The sequence below is a fragment of the Rattus rattus genome, chromosome 8 (assembly GCF_011064425.1).
Source record: "Rattus rattus isolate New Zealand chromosome 8, Rrattus_CSIRO_v1, whole genome shotgun sequence".
In the NCBI taxonomy this organism is placed as follows: Eukaryota; Metazoa; Chordata; class Mammalia; order Rodentia; family Muridae; genus Rattus; species Rattus rattus.
In genome coordinates this window covers 47,282,079-47,302,928 of record NC_046161.1, presented here as the reverse complement: position 1 = coordinate 47,302,928, position 20,850 = coordinate 47,282,079, and the positions used below count along the sequence as shown (strand labels likewise).

At 44.2% G+C, this 20,850-nt stretch overlaps 1 protein-coding gene across 1 annotated transcript in view; it reads right to left on the bottom strand.

The window, feature by feature from the left end:
• The window catches only part of Exph5 (exophilin 5), a 75,768-nt gene extending 58,565 nt beyond the window's left edge, over nt 1-17,203 (bottom strand). Inside the window, exon 1 of the mRNA XM_032909794.1 lies at nt 16,883-17,203. Within this exon, the coding sequence (XP_032765685.1) occupies nt 16,883-17,001 (119 nt within the window). The 5' untranslated portion in view covers nt 17,002-17,203. The remainder of the gene's footprint in view (nt 1-16,882) is intronic.
• Between the last annotated feature and the right edge of the window lie 3,647 nt (nt 17,204-20,850).

Genomic DNA, 20,850 nt, shown 5'->3' with positions numbered 1-20,850 from the left:
ACTGCCTCATCATTTACCACATAGGAGTGAGTATGGTTGGCCCTCACCATTCCTGGGTTCTACACCCAGGGATACAAAAACCATCAATTAACAATATTTGAAAAATACATTAAATATGTATGAAACTCAGATGTTTTTTAGTCATTATTCTCTAGAGAGTAGAGTATAACAATTTTCATAGCATTTAAATTGAGTTAAATATTATTATAAGTATCAAAAGAGGACTTACAGTGGTAGAGTGGCCACATATTGTAGGTAAATGCATATGTACATCATTTTGTTTTTGTTTTTTTTAAGGATTTATTTATTTATTTTATGAATACGGGCACACTGTCGCTGATCCCATTAGATGTGGTTGCTGGGAATTGAACTCAGCACCACTGGAAGAGCAATTAGTGCTCTTAACCACTAAGCCACCACTCCAGCCCCACATCATTTTAAATAGGGGCCTTCACACTGGTTGCTCTTCCAGAGGTCCTGAGTTCAATTTCCAGCAATGAAATAGTGGCTCACAACCATCTGTAATGGGACCTGATGCCCACTTCTGGTGTGTCTGAAGACAGCTACAGTGTACTCATATACATAAATAGGAGACTTCAGTATCTGTGGATTTTGACATCTGATGGTAGGTGCTGGCACCAATCTCCCATGGTAGGTAGGTGCTGGCACCAATCCCCCATGGTAGGTAGGTGCTGGCACCAGTCCCCCATGGATATTGAATGCTGACTATATGGCACTTAAATCCTCACCAGGTTGAAAGATTTTAGAGGCGATTTTGTAGGAGCACAGCAAGGGCTCAGATAGACCTACCAACAGAGTAAATGCTTGCTGCAGTGCTGCTAAATTCCGATGCAAATCTATCCTGTGATGCTGTCGTGAAAGAGAGGAACAGAGCTCCCCAACCTATCCTTGGTGCACTGAAGCACTAAGAGGAGGAACCTGAACCCTGAATCTGTGACAGGTTCCAAAGATAATTGCTGTAACAACCAGATAGAGGTGCTAGTCAAACTTGTCAGCTCTGAAAGGAAGTGAAGTTGTAATGCTAATGGTTGCCTGAATTACACTCCCAAACTCCTGCTTCCCAGGAAGAAAATATCCAAGGTAAAGAAGTAGCCAGGCTCCGGGTCACCTCCTGACCTGACCTACTTATGGAGGCACAGTGTTCATGTGAGGGGACTGTGACCAGTGGCTGTGACCAGTGGGTGCCTGCAGCGCCAAAGAAGTGGAGCTGAGGTGAGCAGGAGACAAAAGACACTGGTCCCCCTGTGTCATAAAACCATCCCCGGGATTCAGAGGACGGCTCCGTCAGTAGCATGCTTGCCTTACACCCACAAGGAACCAAATTTGACTCCCCAGAACCCATCTTTTAAAAGCCAGACACAGTGGCACACACTTGTAATCTTGGTCCTGGGGAGGCAGAGACAGTCTACTCAGATCCCAGCAGCAAGAGACTGCCTCAAAACCAAGCAAATGACTCCTGAGAAACAGTTCCTCATCCTCGTTAGTCTCTGGCCTTCAATAACACACACACACACACACACACACAAACACACACACACACACACAACACGAGAGAGAGAGAGAGAGAGAGAGAGAGAGAGAGAGAGAGAGAGAGAGAGAGGAAATACAAATGAAAATCATCTCTATTTTGAAGGGTCATTGTTTGGAAATTGTAGTATTTATAATACTTACAAATTGGTTTTTAGATATGTGGAAATTGTTTTAATAAAAACTTACATGGGCTAGGGAGATGGTTCAGCTAGAAAAGCATTTTCCATGCAGGCAACAAGGCCAGAGTTTGAATTCCCAGAACGCAGGCAAATGCCAGGCAGGTATGGCATCCCCAGTGACCCCAGTGCTTGGAGGATAGAGGCAGGAACCCCCAAAGCAACCTGGCCAGCCAGTCTAGCTAAATGGACAAGCTCCAGGCTCACTGCAAAACATAAGGTGGAAAGCAACTGGTGAAAGTTTCTGATGTTGACTTCTGACCGCCACAAAAATGCATCCACACATGCACACACACGTACACACAGTACATTCATGGATTGGATTATCCCAGAGGACTCCCCTCAGAAAACTCAGCAGCATAGAAAACGTGTTAAATGTCAACATGTTAGAAAGTAAGAAGAATGCTGGGGTGGTGATGTGCAGAGAGCTAGAAGTGGACCTCAGCAGAACCTGGAGAAGGTGGCTTTGAAGGTAGAGACAGCTAGCTTGGAGGGGATATGTTACTCATAAATGTTTAAAGGTATCTGCCTGGATGGCAGAGGCTAGGTAATTAAACAGCTGTGGATAGACATGACCTAATTTATTGGCCTTTCCAGTTACCTTCTCTGGAGCCAGTGCTGTATCTGTAGTTAAGACTGAACAGTGGTGAGTGGGTAGGGAGCCCCCTGATGACATTGAAGGGGTAGCCATATTCTTGCTTACACACTTCCCAGTGGAGAACAGGGCCATTTCCAACCACTTCCCATGCATATAGGAGTTTTTCTTTTTATACATCAAGGACTAAAGTGCCAACAGCTACTCAGGGACAACTCTTAGCAAGCAGAGATCTTGCCTCTTAGTCTTACAGAGGAACTTCTAAACTGTATAGCCATGTCTTCCAAATGGCTCTACAAATGTCTTTGAAGACTCTGGAAGTAAATGAACTTCATAAGCCCAGGAAGCTCCTAAAACTTACAAGACAGCAAGGTGCCTCCCTAAGGTTATACAAACAGTAACCACTACCCAAGAAAGGAGACTGACCCCTTGCGAAGCAAGCCATTCAGAGGTTCTGGGGATCACTCGTCCTGGTGTGAGCTTCTCAGTGTTGCAGCTGCCTTCAGAAACCCACACTCGGTAGCTAATCCCTCACCCCTAGTCCTGCTAACTCCCCAGTCTGCTAAGCTCAACCTTGCTGGGATTATTTATTTGACATTTAGTTAGGATGAATAGATATTCATCCACCCCAGGAAAAGGCATAACGTAAGTGCAAGCTCAAGTACAGACATTACAATCCAGCTAACAAGTTAAAACGACCCCCACATATACAAATATATAGTCAGTTTTTATATCTTCATGGCATTTGGTAGAAGAGAGCCACTGGATACAATGGCAGCCATGTAAGAAATAGGTACTGGGGTGAACGACCACACCCTGTAGTGGGGCTTAAGGAAGTCAGTTCTTAAGGCCAGAACCTAAGCAGCTTGTGGCCATTCCAGCCTCTGTGTGTACAGCAGCCTGCGCTCAGGGGGAAGGGGGTCTGTGAGATAAAAACAGTAAAAGCAAAAGGCGATTCTTCCAGTTGCCTGACTAAACGGCTTTGGGGGCAGAAGGTAACTTTGATCCTGTCAGGAAACTTTAAAATGAAAAAATACCAAACACCAATTTCACTATGTTGCATTAGGCACAGCCCTTTCAACAGGTTCATGGCAGGACCCCAGACTTTTTCCTCCCTAGAACAGGATTTCCTGAAATATTAGCAGTCTCTCAAACTCACGCAAAGGAGTGGAGTGTAGGAAAGACAGGACAGACGAAGTACATGATCCAAGTGCCCAGGGGACCTGTCAGATCCCTCAGTATACATTAGTGTCACCTGAGGAGCTTTCAAAAGGATGCTCCACATACCTGGATGCACCGTAAATCTGATCAGTGCTCCATGGTCAATAGGTCACAGGCCCAGGGGGTTAGCTACAGCTGTGGTTTTGCTAAATGGACATGTTAGAAACTGCCTTCTAAATATGTACGGCTACAATCAAAGATTAGTGCTGCCCTCAACCCTGGCCAGGGAGGCCTTTACTGCCGTGTGCTGCAGCACGATTAACTAAGAGCTGAGAATAAGCAATAAACAAGTGCACAGTCAATAATGACACGTGCATCGCCCCCTCAGAGGCTAACAGAACACTGCCGAAAGGGGGAAGCAAGAGTAAGAGTATGGAAAAATGTGCTGTGGACACTACCTTACAGACACAACATGTCTGCTGAACTGACAGGCACACTGCAGCTATAGCTATCTGCATAAGACTTGTACAAGATCAAACCGACAAGATCAGTCAACACTCCAGCAGGCGGTACTACCTAGACTCAGTGGGTGCTGGGGTGGGGGTGGGGGCATTCATGTGGGAGGGGGCCGTGTTGGCCTGTGTCCAGGAGGAGGTGGCGTGGGGGTGGATAGAATATCTTGTATACGTGAATAAAATTGCCAAAGGATAAAGGACGCTGCAGACAGCAGTGTCTGAGAGAAAAGCACATTCGGCACCTAGGAGCAGGCTGAGCCTCGGCACACTAAGGACAGAAGGAAGGGTCTGGGAAGCAGGCTTTCCAGCTCAGGAGCTGGAATGTGTGTTTCCTGGGACACATGGGCTGCTTATATTTCCACCTCTTTCTATCCCTATTCCTTTGTCTTTGTGCTCCTTGATGATCTATAATCAAACCCTTCTATTTCTTGTAAATGTGTTTGATGCTTGTGTGGAGCTGTTCCTAATAAAAGCCCAGCCCATGCGGTGTACTGGGTCCTTGAAGCTTCCAGTAGGCTTCTTGGAGCCCTAGCCTCCCTGATAAAAATTTACATTCAAGACTCAGGCTTCCTCATGAACTGAAATTCACATCCATGGCAACTAGGGACTGAGCAGGGACCTGAATAGAACCTCAGATATTAAATAAGGAAGAAAGGAGAGGGGGGGGGAGGGAGAGAGAGAGAATCCTGAGGTTGGTGGTTTTGAGAGTTTCGTAAATCATTTTCACTTCAGCCACAGCTAAGAGTCACCACAGCTGAAGACACGTCATCACAGATGTGAATCATGCTCAGCAGACGTGTTGATGGCCTTGGAACAGACACACAGAGGAGGAGCTGCGTGTACGTGGAGAAGGCAGGTGAGTCTCGTGCCCGCCACAGCGGCACTGCATCATTTCAGCTGAACCCAGTGGTCTGCAGTGTCTGCTTAGACAGCCCAACACGAAGCCTCATACAGGGGGTACCTCAGAGTGGGTGCCTGTCCTCACTTAGGGCAGCCTATCGTGGGTGTAAGTAACGGGCTTGATGGTTATGCCCCTCACCCAGAATCTGAGCCAAGGAGGATCAGCCAGAGTCAAAGGCGCCCTGGGACGAGTGGGCGTGGGCTCTGAGCAGGCTGTGCCTGGAAGTCTCCCAGTTTCAAGTCCTTCAGTTTTCAGTTTCAGCCCCAAGAACCTCCAGTACCTAAGGTACCCCGAGTCCACGCTCAAAGACGATGACGTTCGCATGTCTGACAGTACCTGGTCACAGTCCCTTTCTGGGAAGGGAATGCTCCTCCCAGAAGGGAGCAAGGCAGAGAGCAGGTAGGGGAAGCCACAATAGGATAGGAATCTCCCAAAGTGCAGAGAAAGAACAAAGGGCAAAGGATGGGACAGCCATGGCAGGGAAAGAGGGATGGACACACAACTGGGAGTGGACACCTGCAGGCTACACTTCCCAGGCTCTCATAACCTGCCCCTCTGCTTCCTACTGTAATCCTGCAGGAACCGGTAGGTTTGGAGGAAAGAGGAAAGTCAAGGGTTTGCTCCCTTCTCTCATCTGACTTACTATGGAGAACTTCTGCAAATGGCCCTGCCATCTTCAAACCCCTGATGACACATGCCATAGTTCCTGCTTCTCTTGAAGGAGCTGAGGCTTGGAGAACACCAGCAAGTCCCCTTTTTGTCTCTAAACAGTGAGTTTTAGACGGGCTCTCATTATTAAATATTGGGGATTTTGCAAGCTTATTGTTTGTAACTATTGCTAGCTTGAACTTGGCCAACACAACAAAACCTACATTCATTGGTCTTTTCCTTCCCACTACCTGAGAAGAACTGCTTTCCAGAATGCTATGGCTTCTGCAGCTTCTGCGCTACAGGCTCCTTGCACCGCCCTCCTCTGGCTGGCCATCACTGTCCCTCATTTGTTTTGCTGGTTCTCTCTGTGGATACATGGCCAATTCACTGTGCTCCATTCTACCTGACACACAGAATACCTTCTGTTTTTCAGCTGGAGTCCAACTGACTCCTAGAGGAGGAACTGGAATAAGCCAGAGATATCCAGAAGGTGCCTCTAATTTGGATATAAAGTGTAGGAAAAGGGGAGGTGCAGGAAAAGGGTCTCCTGGGAGCAAAGGCAGGGACAGCAAACATGCACACTGCTAAAACACTAAGGGTAGGAAACTGTTTTGACTAGAGGAGCTGTGGTTCTGAGACTGTATGGCAACTCCCCTATCTGGGTTTGATACCCCCTCCCACCCTACTCCCCGAATCTTACCGGAAGATGGAGGACTGAGAAAGGGCTCTAGGGAACTAAGGTATGAAGAGAACCCAGGCATGGTGGCACACGCCTGTAACCCCAGGTTTGGGAGGCAGAGTCAGGGGAATCAAACAGGCCTTCAAGGCCAGCATTAGCCTCATAATTATTTCAAGGCTAGCCTAGGCTAATGAGGCCTTGTTTCAATGAAATAACATGATGTATAAGGAAGACAGCATAGAGGGAAACATCACAGGGGTGACTCAGTAAAGTGCCAAGGGAAAAGAACAGCCCACTCCAATGCCCTGCCCAGTGAAACATCCCCCAGGAACCAGGGCGAAAGACACTGGCAAAAGAAGTAAAGCAGCATTTGTCATCAGCAGGCTATCTGCATAGATGCCAGGAGCCCAGGAATAAAGAGCAAACGCACACATGAGCACTCCTATCTGTATAAAGTACTATGAAAATCATGAGGGAATTAAAAAAAAAAAAACCTAACACCAAATACAATGCTATAAAATATGATGGTTTTAATGCATTATTCAGAGAATATTGATAAGAAAATGCATGCACATACTGAGTACAGACACAGTTTCCTTTTAAATAGTTTTGACTCATGGGCTGGGAGTGAATCTCAAACAGCACTTAGCAGTATAGGGCAAAGCCATCTGGCTGACCTTCAATCTGGATGGATGGATAGGTGGGTGGGTGGGTACGTAAATGTAGTTAGATGCTAGGTTGTTAAATCAATAGGTACAAACTCACAGACAGAAGGAACTATGAAATAAATTAATATTTTACTGAGCTCCATAAAGTATATTTGAAAGCTAAAAGCAAAAATCATACCATTGGGGTTGGGGATTTAGCTCAGTGGTAGAGCGCTTGCCTAGGAAGCGCAAGGCCCTGGGTTCGATCCCCAGCTCCGAAAAAAAGAACCAAAAAAAAAAAAAAAAATCATACCATCACCTGACAGGATTTCCACTATACATAGTTCTAATACATCAAGCAAACACCTCATAAAACAGATATAAGGGGGTAAACTGACCTCCGTAATAGTGATTTCCTACATTTCATGTTAAATAGTAATTTATAAGTTACCTGTGAAAAGATGTGTGTGTGTGTGTGTGCGCGTGCGTATGTGCGTGTGTATTACCAGAACAACCACCAAAACATATATACACATAAACAGCAAAATCTTCAGTAAACAAATTTGAAAAAAGTGCTTAAAGCAGCTGTAAGGGGGCAGCGAGAAGCTCAGCTACAGAGGCACTTGACACCTGAGGGCATGAGTTTGATCCTTGGGACCCGAGTGGTAAAGGGAGAGAAGCAGCTCAGTCAAATCGTCCTCTGACCTCCACATTGTGTGCTATGGCCCATGTGCATTACCCTTCTCCACATACTAATAAATAAATATGTTAAATAATTAATAATTAATAATTTTTAAAATATTAAAATAACAAATATTTAAATAATTTAATGTTGCAGGCAGGAGAGTATAAAAATAACGAAGAGGAAACAGCATGGTGGACCTAAATAAGTGCACCCACATCGTGATAGAAGTTGCATGTCAAAAAGATGACGCTATTAATGTAGCCTGTCGGAAACAAGATACAAGAATCTCGTACACATCAATATGAAAACAGAAGCGAAATGGACTTATTTCTTTGAAACCATCAACTACACAACTCATGCAGGGTAACCTGTCTGGAAAAGCTGGGTATCATTTAAGAAATTGAATTTATTATTTAAAACTTACAGAAAACAAAACTCCAGTACCAGGGCCTTTTACCAACTGTTTACAGAAGAAGCTACACAGGAACAGAAGAGAATCTGTAATACAGCGGCACTTACTCAATGTTTAAACAGACAAAACCCAGAAGCATGGCGCAGCGGCTCAATCGGCAATCCCAATGCTCAGACGACAAGTCAGGAGGACCAGGAGTTTCAGGCCAGCCTGGGCTACAGCATATGAGGATAGATTGGGCGATACATAAGACTGTCTCAAAAACAAAGCAAAGCAACAAGAGACATAGATTAGTTTATCAGTATCTTTCACCAATCCAGACGCCAAAACCCCTAAGGAAACATCAGCAAACCACATTTTAACTATGGCCAACGGGGTGCCTTGAGAGTGTGCCTGAGTGCTGGCCTGGTGGTAAGAAAGCCCTGCAATAAAATATCAATAAAGAAACTGTGTGGCTGCAGATGGGTTATGACCCTACAGTTCTGGAGGTCAAGGTCAAAGTAGGACAGGGCCCTGCTTCCTCCAAAGGACCATCCCCATTCCTGACCATTCATTTCTTGTTTAACTATAATGGCGGTCTGCACATGGCTTTCTCTTATGCCTGCCCCTTGTGTCCAGATTATTCTAAATGAGGATATCAGCCTCATTACAGTAGGATGCACCTCAGTGATCCCCTTTTCAGTCAACTATCTATGTAATAGTCCTCTCTCCAAGGCCACACCGAGAAACCCAGGTCAGACCAGCATACGTTTTAAAAAAACAGTTCATTCTGCAATAGCAATGTTGATTTGGTATTTTAGAAGTGGTTTCTGTAAACACTGTATCGGGTCTAAAGATGCAAAACCACATGAGACACCACTTTAGGGACTTAAATGTCCCTAAAGCATTTGATCAAAAGTCTTAGCAGCAAGAAATTAAATCAGAGCATCCATCAGAAAATCATTAAGCAATACCACACGTAACCCCAGAAGACTGGCAGTTCTGAGTCAAGGCAAGGATGTGTACCTTTTCAGCCCTGTTCAATGCCATGTTGGAAGTGTGTGTGTGTGTGTGTGTGTGTGTGTGTGTGTGTGTGTGTGTGTGTGTGTAATCCTCTAGAACAGGCATTACAGACAGTTGTGAGCTGCAATGTGGGTGCTGGGAACTGGACTGAGGTCCTCTGGAAGAGCAGCCAGTGAATGCTCTTAACTGATGAGCCATCTCTCCAGCCCCTATTTTTATAATTTTGATGTTAAGATTTACTATAAATTCATGGGAACCAAACACATGTAGTATTTATTGAGGAAATAGCATATAGAAATAAAGTAGGGCAGAGTCAAGAAACACATCCCAAAATATACTTTTATATAGGCAAAGAAGCAAGTCAGTGAAGGAGGAATTTCTTTCTAAGATACACTGGGATAACTGGGCATCCATAGCTAGGAAAGAAGATAAGGCCCAAACTAAACCACATACTATGCGTGAAAATATTTATCCAAGACATAAAACTCAAAAGAAAAACCCTTTAAACCATAGGGGAAATATTCTGTGCTCTTGCGTTTGGCAGAGAGCTCTCAGACTGTTACCAAAAGCATAATTCACAAGAGAAACCTTTGTATATCGGATGTCATAAAAATGACTCTGTTGTTGTTCTACAAAGATACTATGAGAGGAGCTACATCTGGGAGAAAATGCTTGTAAAACTGTATTACACCGGGATAGTGTCCAGAATATATCTATATATATAAAAAACACACACACAACAGTAAGAAAACAAACAATTCAGTTAAAAATATGCAGAAATTTAAAGAGACATCAAAGAGAATACATGGAAGGTGGACAACCACATGAACGTGTTTATTATTAGTCATTAGGAAATGCAAAATAGAATATGATAATAACACATGCTTATAAAATAGGGTAAAATAAAAATAGTGAAAACATTTAATAATCAATATTAGACTTCCCAGCCTCAGAACTGTGAACATAAACTTCTTGTGCTTATAGATTATCTATACTGTACTATTTTATTATAGTAGCCTGAGTGACTAAGACAAAACTCTCATATTCTACTAATAGGAATACAATATATTACAGCCATTAGGGAAAATAACTTTGCAAATACTATTTGAATTCAAAAACAGGCTCTGGCAAGAACATTCCTTATAAACACTTACGTTCATACAATAGTGCATATAAATGTTTGTAGGACTTCTATTCAAGGTCACCCAAATCTGGAAATAATCTAAAATGTTCCTCAGTGGGTGAAATAATCACCTATGGTACATGTATGCAGTGGAGTAGTACTCAGCCCTGCAAAGGAATGGATTCCTGGTGTATACAACAACTGGTGACGTCTGTATGGCACCTTTCTGAGTTGAGGAAGATACTCTCAAGGGTTATAGACTCCGTTTTCATGTAAATAATAAACAGATTTACAAATAAACCCAGCGTGATGAGGGATGGAAGAGTAGCGGCCAGAGTAGGTCACATGCCTCCGTTAGTCTTTTCCCATCCCCCTGTTCCTTCAACCACTGTTGAGTGTGCTTTCTAAAAGCTAAATTAAGGCAAAGTCAATGCTAATATTAAAAAAAAAATCACAATCGTCTTTTGGTGGTGGAGTCTTTGGTCACAACAGCCCTCCAAGTCTTCCACCATTAGAAGCCTAACACAGGGCTTGGGGAAGCGGACAGCTGTGATGTGCTAATTGACTAAAGTACAGCCTTTAAAGCAGGGCCACCGGCAGTGTCAACAAGGAAAGATTCTGGAAGGCAGGAGGGGGAGGAGATGAGCCTGTGCTTCTCAGATTCACAGCCTGGGCAGCAACTGACTGCACACGTACTCTTGTGTGTGACTGCGGTAGATTTCTCCCCCGTGTGTGGAAGGCACAGTCTCGCCGCCACCACCTCTGCAGAGTGTAAAAAGGGAAACAGGCTCCTACTGACCTAGCCTGACCGCCCCCCATGCCTTCACGTTCATTTCTTGGTTTTTAAGATCATCTGTGGGAATGAGAAAATATTTTTAGACTAGCCTCAATCTGACTTGCTGTTTCCATGTGGTTGCCCACATCTCTCTCCCCCTTACTTTGTACTCTTTACACGGTGGTTCCATTCGTGTGACTAGGCATGGCCTAACTACCAAGTGTCCAACTCCACCCAAAATAATCCTTGACCACCAGGAATCAACACTCTCCATAATACTACAGAGACAGTGACAAGGGCAGACAGGTTACTAGACATTCCTTTAAAAGAAATTATTTACAGCCTGCGAGCAGAGCTCACGTCTCCCATCCTAGCACCCAAGAGTCTCAGACAGGAGGATGGCCAAAAGTTCGAGGCTAGCCTAAGTAAGCAATGTAGTGAGTTCCCAGCTATTCTCAAAAAGAAACACAGGGCCGGGAAAATGGCTCACTGGCTAAAAGCCGTTCAAGTAAGGACAGCACCCACAGAGAGGCCAGACTGTGTGCTCGGCAGGCAGGCACTGCCATGGAAATGAGAGGCAGAGAGAGAAGTGCTCGCAAACTCGTGGGCCAGCTAGCCTGGGCTGTCCCACAGCAGGAATGACAAGGGAGACCTCAAAAGCAAGATAGAAAATGCAAAGAGTTGTGACTTGACTTCCACATTCCCTCTGTGGAGGGCATACACCCAGACACATATACTACATGTAAAGTAAATAAACAGATAATAAATAATAAAATAATAAATAATTAATAAAAATACATTAAGGCAAAAATAATCAAAGTCGGCATTGCTTTATTACCGAAACAAAGCAATTAGTTTTTAAAGAACATGTAACTGTAACAAATCAAATAGTAACGAGAAGGTTAACCTCCCATTAAATATTATTCCTAAGAGGAAACCCTTTTTTTTTTCTTCCCCAGAGCTGGGGACTGAACCCAGGGCCTTTTGCTTTCTAGGCAAGCACTCTACCACTGAGCTAAATCCCCAACCCTGAGGAAACCCTTTCAACAGTTAGGAGTATAGCCCTGTGAAATGCATGCACATATATGGTCAGCAAGAAATCACACCTGCCACCAAGCCTGACAGCCCGAGTTCGAGCTCCTGGAGAGAACCAACTCCTTCAAGTTGTTGCCTGACTTTCATGTAAGTACTAGGATGAGGGCACACACAACCCACGCACACACGTGCACACACTCACAAATACACACACCACACCACACATATGTAGACAAACAATTATTAAAAAATTAAATGAATATAGGGACAGAGATAGCTCATTGAGTAAAGGTGTCTGCCCACAAGTCTGACCACTGTAGTTTGATCTCCGAGACCAACATGGTGGACTGAGAAACAATTTCTGTGCATTTCTTCTAACTTCCACACATGTACTGTAGCATGCACATGCCACCACCACCACCACCACCACCACCACCACCACCACCACCACCACAAATAAATAAATAAATAAATAAATGCAAGATACTGATTTTAAATGTACAATATGCATTTTAATGTGTATGTATGTTTTTTTTTTTTTTTGGTTCTTTTTTTCGGAGCTGGGGACTGAACCCAGGGCCTTGCGCTTCCTAGGCAAGCGCTCTACCACCGAGCTAAATCCCCAACCCGTATGTATGTTTTTTTTAAATAAGTGGATATACATGCTGAAGTTAACTATTTTCCTTAATCCCTCCTCTGCTTATCTATCTATCTGTCTGTGTGTGTATGTATGTATGTATGTATGTATGTATGTATGTATCTATCTATCTATCTATCTTATCTATCTATCTATCTATCTATCTATCTATCTATCTATCTATCTACCTACCTACCTACCTATCTATCTATCTATCTATCGGCAAGGTCTCTCACTGAACCTGGATCCTTGGAGGTATTATTAGCAAGGCGTGCCTTGCCTGTGGAAATCAGAAGGAGGTGTCAGATACCCTGAAACTGGAGTAACTGATGTTTGTGAGCCACCATGTGGATGCAAGGAATTGAACCCAGATCTTCTTCAGAAAAAGCCAGTGCTCATTACTGAACCAACTCTCCAGCCCCTACTGTTAGCTCTATAAAAATAAAGATTTCTGCTTGGCCAGATTTAGGAAGAAAATAAAAGCAACCACATAAAAGTCCATGCAGATGTAAATATGTAGAGATAAATTTGTATACATTCAATGTGGGAAAGAGAAAAGTTCTTTAGAGCCAAATTGATCTTGGTTCACATTAGATTCGTATGTTGTGAACTATAATACCCTGGACAAGTTTCTTGACCATGTTAAATGTCATAATACTTGACCCAAGAAATTGCTGTGACTACTACTCAATGTTGACAGGCAAAATAATTTTAAGATAGATTAGATTTGAATTCTGCTTCTACTACTTACCAAGACAGTCAACTTTTATATGTAGTTTCCTTCTCTGTGAAATGGAAACTAAAGGGTGCCTAGCACGCTCCTTGGGATATTCGTCTACTCTGTACAGCACGTTTAGGACAATGATCAGTATACAGTAGGTGCCTAGTAAATGTTAGCTGTTATTATTAGGACAGTCACTACCATAGCTATATAAGAGGTAGTACCTAATAAAGGCTGCCCCAGCGATCTCCTCTTAGGTAAGCCTCCTACTAACACATGTCTAGGAAATGGGTAACTGGGTCAAAGGCCAGGTGTATGCAAACCGTGCTCTGATCACTGTGAGGTTTAGCGTTGGCTGGACAGACGGCTCAGCAGTCAAGAATGCACACTGCCTTTGCAGAGAACCCAACCGTGGTTCCCAGCACCCACGTCAGGCCACTTACAACCACCCATAACTCCATCTCTGGAGGATTCCATCCCCTCTTTTGGTTTCTATGGGTACCTGCAGTCACGTGCAAATGCCCACACAAAAATATGTATATACGGACAATTAAAAATAATAAAAACAAACCTTTTAGGGGAAGTTTGAAATCTACTTAAGTCACTAACAACATGCATGCCAAGGGCATCTCAAAATTAATTTTCCATTATTATTGTGACTCAACATTGCCCCATTTTTTGTTTACTGCTTACCTATATTCAAGTGTGATTGATTTTTTGCCTATTTACCAACTTGAATCTTGGTGATTAAAATTTGAATGAACTTCTTATAGGTTAGAAACATTATTATATTAAATGTAAATCCTCCCCTAAAAACTGAAGGCAAAGAGGTTGAGTACTGATGAAGATCAGGAGATGTCCCTGCATGATTAAGAACTCTTGGGGAGTTCTGTCTCCTACATTAGGACTTCAACTATTCCTACAGCACTAACATCGACATTGCTGGCCCCGTGTAATAGTCACCTTTTATTTCTAACATAGGAATTGTTTTTAGTTGTCTTGTTGATATTTCAATTCTATCATAAATATAGTTTATCATATCTCTCAGCTACCTCGCCAAATGCCTTTATCTAGTAGTGCCTTACTGTCTTACCCAAGGGAGCCCTACTTCAAGAAGCTGTTCTAAGGAGCTATATAGGCCCTAGCATCTCCCAGAAAGGCCCTTTGAACTGTTTCTGAAGTTACAGTCTGGGGTTGCATAAGTCATGCACCGTGAGATTTTATTTGGAAAATGTAATGATCATACTTTACAAGATAATGAGCGGAAGAGGCAGCTGGCTCGTGTGCTACCCTGGGCCATTTCTGCGAGCCAGTGTCAGCGTCAGAGATGAATGAACACAGTCCTGGAGCAGGGGGGCAATCCCGGGGAGATGTGGGTATTCAACGATGGGAGCCAGGAAGGAACCAATAGAAACGAAGGAGCCAGGGTCGTTACTTTGGGCATTTGGTCCAGTCATCCACCTTCCCTAAAGTGCTTTTACACATCAGGGGGTGAGGTTTTAAACTGGATGATTATTTAGTAGTTTATCAGTTATAATATTTGCTTTTGCTTTGGCAATGTGGCTCTTCTTTGAGTGCTTCATTCAGGACATGAGCACCATGAAATCACAAGATGTGCTCTAGTTTTCCTGACACCTAAGCTTTCACCATTTGCCATCTGTGCATAGACCCAAGACACAACTCGAGGCTGTATCTTGACATCACTGGATAGAAAAAGGCAGCTGAGGCAGACGCTTATAACCCAGAGCTGTGAGGTACAGGGCAGGAGAACTGCTGGGCACTGTTGGCCACCAGTCTGCCTAGCTCAAGGAATGTTTCAAAGGAATAAGACAGAGAAGGGTAGAGTAAGGCGCTAGCTGTCTTCCTTTGGCTTCCATGACTGTCCACATGCATACGCATGTGTATATATTTCACACACATGCACCACACATATACAATATATACACAATAGTAAAAGCATAAAGAGGTCCTCTATACCCTTTATCTATTTTCCTTCAGTTGTCATATTTTATGTAAGTCTAATACAGTACAGAAGAAATTCCCTTGAAGGAATTTAAAATAAGTCGTATCACTGTTTCTAAGACTGCAGCTTGTATAACTACTGTGTGCTAACAGATTGTACACTGGAGCTACTTATTCACTTTACACCCCAATATCAGCCCTTCTCTCCAAGCTCATCCCACAACCACCCTCTTCTTCTCTGAGAAGGGGTCACCCCCGACCCCCCAAAGCACATCCATTCTCACTGAGGACTATAATTTTAAAAGGTCCAAGTTGATCCCTAAGTGTGAGCCCTCCTCCCTCTCACTGTGTCCTAATTCTGCCGTGCTGTCCCCTCATACATAATGGCCACCTTTACAGGACAAGGAACATCCTATTCTGAGCACTACAGTTTGGGAGCGTCCGAGTTGCATACGCTTTGAAGTCAGCCAGGTAGGTCTATGTTCATCTTTGAATGGGTGGGGACACCCTGTGTGGCCAGTGTGCATATGTACCGGCACTCACCGGTGAGGGTGAACACAGTGCTTTCGGAGGGAGTGAGTGGCTTTTTATGTGATTGGAGGGGACAGAGCCTGAGTTTCAAAGCAGAGTGTGATGAACTCTCCATTCTCAAACTTTAACCGCCATTGCCCCCGCCCTCCCGAGAGAGTCATATAGGAGAAAGAGTGAGGGGGGGAGGTTTGTATCTGGTGCCTTCTGTCTCTGCGAAGACTAAGAGGGTCCCATAATTGGAAGTTTGTCCTAGGAAGGGTTTCTTTAGGGGTGAGGGAGGGAAGGGTGGAGGTGGGAGGGACTGATTGGAATTGGGAACCTGAATGACTTCAAGGCAGCTCTCTAAACTCCAGCTTATGCCATGCACTGTGGGCTGCGTGATATCTTGGATTTCCTCCCACACTTCACTGCAGAAGACTTGAATAGGTCTGTGGGCCCGTGCTCCAGCAGGAAAAAAAAAAGTCAATTTATGCTCCCAAGAATTACTTCTGGACTCAATTTGCTAGTTTTTTTATTCCTCCATTCCTCCCTCACCTCCAACATTGCATTTATTAATAAGGCCATTGGCTAGATCCCGTAGAAACTCCTCCTTACAGCACCACACCACAGCCAACCCCACGTTGTCTTAAGTCCATTCACACACAGGACCTCTGGCAAGTTCCTGATCTCTCTCGGGGCCCTGGGCCTCTGGCTTGGAGGGAGCTGCTGCCAAGATCCAGTTCTAGGGAGTGCCGTACAAAAACTCACGTGCCCCAAAACGGTCCGACCTTATCCCGAGTAGCCTATGACGCACGGGAGCCTCTACGGTGCCTGAACCCCTCCCAGCAGAGGTTAGCCCAGGTGTCCTGAACAGCGGGGACCCACGCACAGAGAAATGCAAAGAAGGAGCTACTTTCTCCCTCCTCCCGGCGGAGTCCTGGACTCGCCGCCAACCTCGCTGGGGATGGAGAGCCTGGAGAGAGGACCCAGGAGGCATCTGGAAACCAGGAGGAACTACGTAGGCTCCCTTTTCCCACCCCAAGCAGCACCTGCACAGGGTCCCAGCAGGTGTCCCTCGGTTCCCTGGGAAACTAACAAGATGCAGGCCCAGCCCAAGAGGAGGAGTTCGGAGTTCGCTTCGTACCTGATCCTGTCCTTCTCTGCCCTCCGGAGTTCCTCATTTCTTTCCAGTACCTGGAGGATCTTCCTGGCTTCTTCCTCGTTTAGGAAACTAAAATCAAACCCTTGAGGAACTTTCTTCATTTTCTCTCCCGTGTGCGAGCTATGTGTACTTAAGCTCCTTGGCGCCTCCTGTTACAAAGCCATTTTTCAAGATAATAAAGACTAGTTTTCCCCGAACTTGATCCCATAGCCCATAATAGCTCCGCGCCTTTGAAAAGCTAAAACCACAAACCTCGGGACCAGCCCACACATACAGGGCTCCTTTTGACAACACCTTAATGACATGTTTCTCTCAACTTGTCCAACCGAGATGCAAAGTGAGTGACTAAATGCAGACAAGGAGCCAATCGCGTTTGGGGGGCGGGGCGGGCTTTGCAGCTTCTCTTCCCCTCTCCCTTCCCACTCTCTATGTGACTTGTTAAGCAAACAAGCCTACATAATTCTGTCTCTAAGAGAGGCTTACCCTTAAGTGTTAACCCCAAAGTATTTGCTTGGCTGTTGCTGTTTGCGGGAGGAATTTGGTTTGGCTGGAAGAAAGACTGAGAAGGAAAAAGATTCACGACTAATCCTGTCAAAGATCGAGAACAGGAAAACTGGTAGGAGCCTGCGAGTCAGTATTTAAAAGACCAGGGAAGCCTAAACTCACTTTGTCTCAGGCTTTGTCTCAGAGGGACTCACAGAAGGGCTGGCATTAGGCTACCCTTGGAAAGGAATTATTTCCAAACTTGCCGTCTCCCTCCCATACACACTCCCATTGTCTCATAGAAAGTCGCTCTCAGGCACTGAAAAGCCGGCAAACAGAAAGCCCCACTTACAGCATTTTAGAAGGCAAATCACAATCCTGTGCAACCACAGAAAGTGGTTTTTTTCCTAGAAAGCCAATTATTCCACGACATAATAAAGTCAGGTATTTCCGAAGATTTAAAAATGATGAATGTCTTTCCAGAAAACTTGTTTTCTACATAAAAACAATTTGTCTGATGGACACACGTGCCCCAAGACCCTTCGTTTAGCTCTTTCTGATGTGATTATGATGGCCACTGGTATTTACGAGGTATGTCCACAAATACCACCTTTTCATGGTAAATAAAGGAAAACAGTCAAAACCATAAAGTAAAAGATGGCTGCTTTTGCCTCTGGTCCCTTGTCTTATCTTAATTACCATTCATGGCATGTCTGAAGAGACAGCCTTTGAAATAACTTTTTGTGGGTGTCTATTATCTGCAAGAAGTGAGGATCCACTCTACGTGTTGGTATTGAACAACACAGAACGCCTTCATGGATTGTCGCCATGTTAATGATGGCAGTTTGGAAGTCTGTCATGTACACACTGTTCAGTTACTCTTTTTTTTTACATTTTTAAAATATTTATTTTATTTGTATAAGTGCACTGTAGCTGTCTTCAGACACATCAGAAGAGGGCATCAGATCTCATTACAGATGGTTGTGAGCCACCATGTGGTTGCTGGGAATTGAACTCAGGACCTCTGGAAGAGCAGTCAGTGCTCTTAACCACTGAGCCATCTCTCCAGCCCGCGTTCATCATTCTTGCACGTTCCTTCATGAGGTATACAGACTGACTTTCTAATGTGGTTAGTGGAGAACTGGACTGCAGCTAACCTATGCTGGAACCTGTTCCATGAAGTCATTGTATACACACTAAACAGCACAGTCCTTTTCTCGTAATCCAGTGAGGGGCTTAGCATGGATAGAGATAGAATTCCTTAATAAAAAGAAGTCTCTGGGCTTGAAAGCCGCTTTGGAAGTTAAAAGTACTTGCTATTCTTACAGAGCCTGGCCCCAGGTCCCAGTCCCCATGTTGGGAAGCTCATAACCAATTGCAATCCCAGCCTCAGGGGCATCCGATGCCTCTGATTTCCTTGGGCACCTGTACTCATGTACACACACCCATACATTTATTAAAAATAATGAAAGTGTAAAAGTGTCATGGAGTAGACAAAAGAAATTAGTTATAGCTAAGTGGGTCAGTGAAGTTTGGGCTGAAGCATGAAGAAGAAGATTTGAGCAAGAAGAAGACAGCGGGAGGTGGGAGAAGACACATGCGGCTATGCTAGGCAAGGAGAACAGCAGTGGGCTAGATCACAGAAAAGCGCCGTTGGGGTCTTCCCATATCCGTTTGGTTCCTTTGATCAGTGGCCATGATGAGCACAAATTTGAAGCTAAAAGGTACAGCGGCATATACGAGGACTAGTAGGTACTTGATCTGCATGGCTAAAATATAATTTATTTCATTTTATCTATTGTTTATTATCTATCTATCTATTTATCTACCATCTACCTATGTACCCACCTACCTATTACCTACCTATTTTTGAGACAAGGTTTTATGTAGCCCTAGGTGGTCTTAAAATCCTTGTAGCTGATGTTTGTAGCCAAGCATGGCCCCCTAAATGTCTGAAGCTCCTGTCTCTGCTCTATGAGTCCTGGGATTGTAGGCCTGCACCACCACACTCACCCTAGCGCATACATTTCCAATGCCTGTGGGGGTTACTTTTTATATGTAAAACAAAGACATGCATACAGCACATAGGTAGATAAATATGGAGTATATCTGTAATAGTAACATTTCAGGAAGGGGGATTAGTTTTAAAAAGACTTCCTGGAGGAACAGTAAGGAAAGGTTTAGGAGCACTGGATCAGCATTCAAAAGCACAAGGAGAATAAAAAAGGGCTGAGTTTTATTGTGAGTGTTGTCCTAAGGAGTCTCCTCTTTACTATATGAACAGTAGGAGCCAGCTCAGGTTTTGAGGGGGGACGATGACATAGTTGGAACTGAACTTTTGGAAAATGACTCTGTTGGCTAGAGACAAGGAAGTGTGGACAGAGGATGAAAGGTATATATGGAGTTTGAAGTACCTGCCACTCATCTACAGGGCAATATCCAGCAAGGACTGGACACCTGGAGAAGGGAGAGAGAAGTCATGAACTTAAACCTGGTTGCAAAAGCCTTGAGACTAACAGTATGGACACGGCCAAGGGTGCACAGTGAGCACAGTGACTGGGCTGAAGGCTTCAGTGACCAACCCCATCATTAGCACCGAGTCATGCTTCATCCTCCGTCATGGCACTGTAGGGAGTACTACTGGGGAACTTTTATCCTGATATTTTACATGGAGAACGTTTGGGGGTTGGGGGGGTCAATCCTGCAAACCACACAGGATGCTTAGAATGCTTTCACTGGGATTAGGACCACAGCAGTCCAAAGTAAAACTATTTCTTATTCAGCCATCTGTATGCAATCTTAGCATCTGGTAACCCTTGGCAACCCCTGCCCAGCCTTTCAGCTAAACAGATATTCATCAGTATGAATTTTAATACTAACAGTTGCAAAGAGGAAAAAAAAAAAAACAAAGTTCAGGAACCTCCCATAGTCTACCTTCTCCAGGTTGTTGGCCAGATTCCAGCAGAAGGATTCTTGATAATTACTTAGCCAAGAGAAAGGCAGATCATATCATTTAATTGAATGTCTCAAGTTTTGCCTTGGAAGCCACTTCTGACTCTGGTGGGCCATTGAGAAGCAACTCTGGGGTCAGGGATAGCTTTCTCACTGTTATATCTTTCTTACCTACTTGGGCTCTTCTCCCTGGACAATCTCTTTCTACAGCAGATTATGGGGTGTGCTTGGTGGCAGTTCTCAGTTTAACAAGCAAATACATGTCAGCTTGAAAATAAGATGTTGGGGACAGGCGTTTATTAGTAATGAGGAGACGTAAGGCTCAGAGAAGAGTCTGTACGATCGTTCACACCAGGTTTTGCTGTTCTGTTTGGCAATTGATTTTACAATCCTAGAAAGTGATTCCATTTCAGTCCCACCTGAGGCTCAGTCCTAAACCTGTAAGAATGGAGTACGATTCCATGAAAAATATTCAAAGCTGTCTAAACCTTTGCTCCTCTTCTGACTTATGAAAT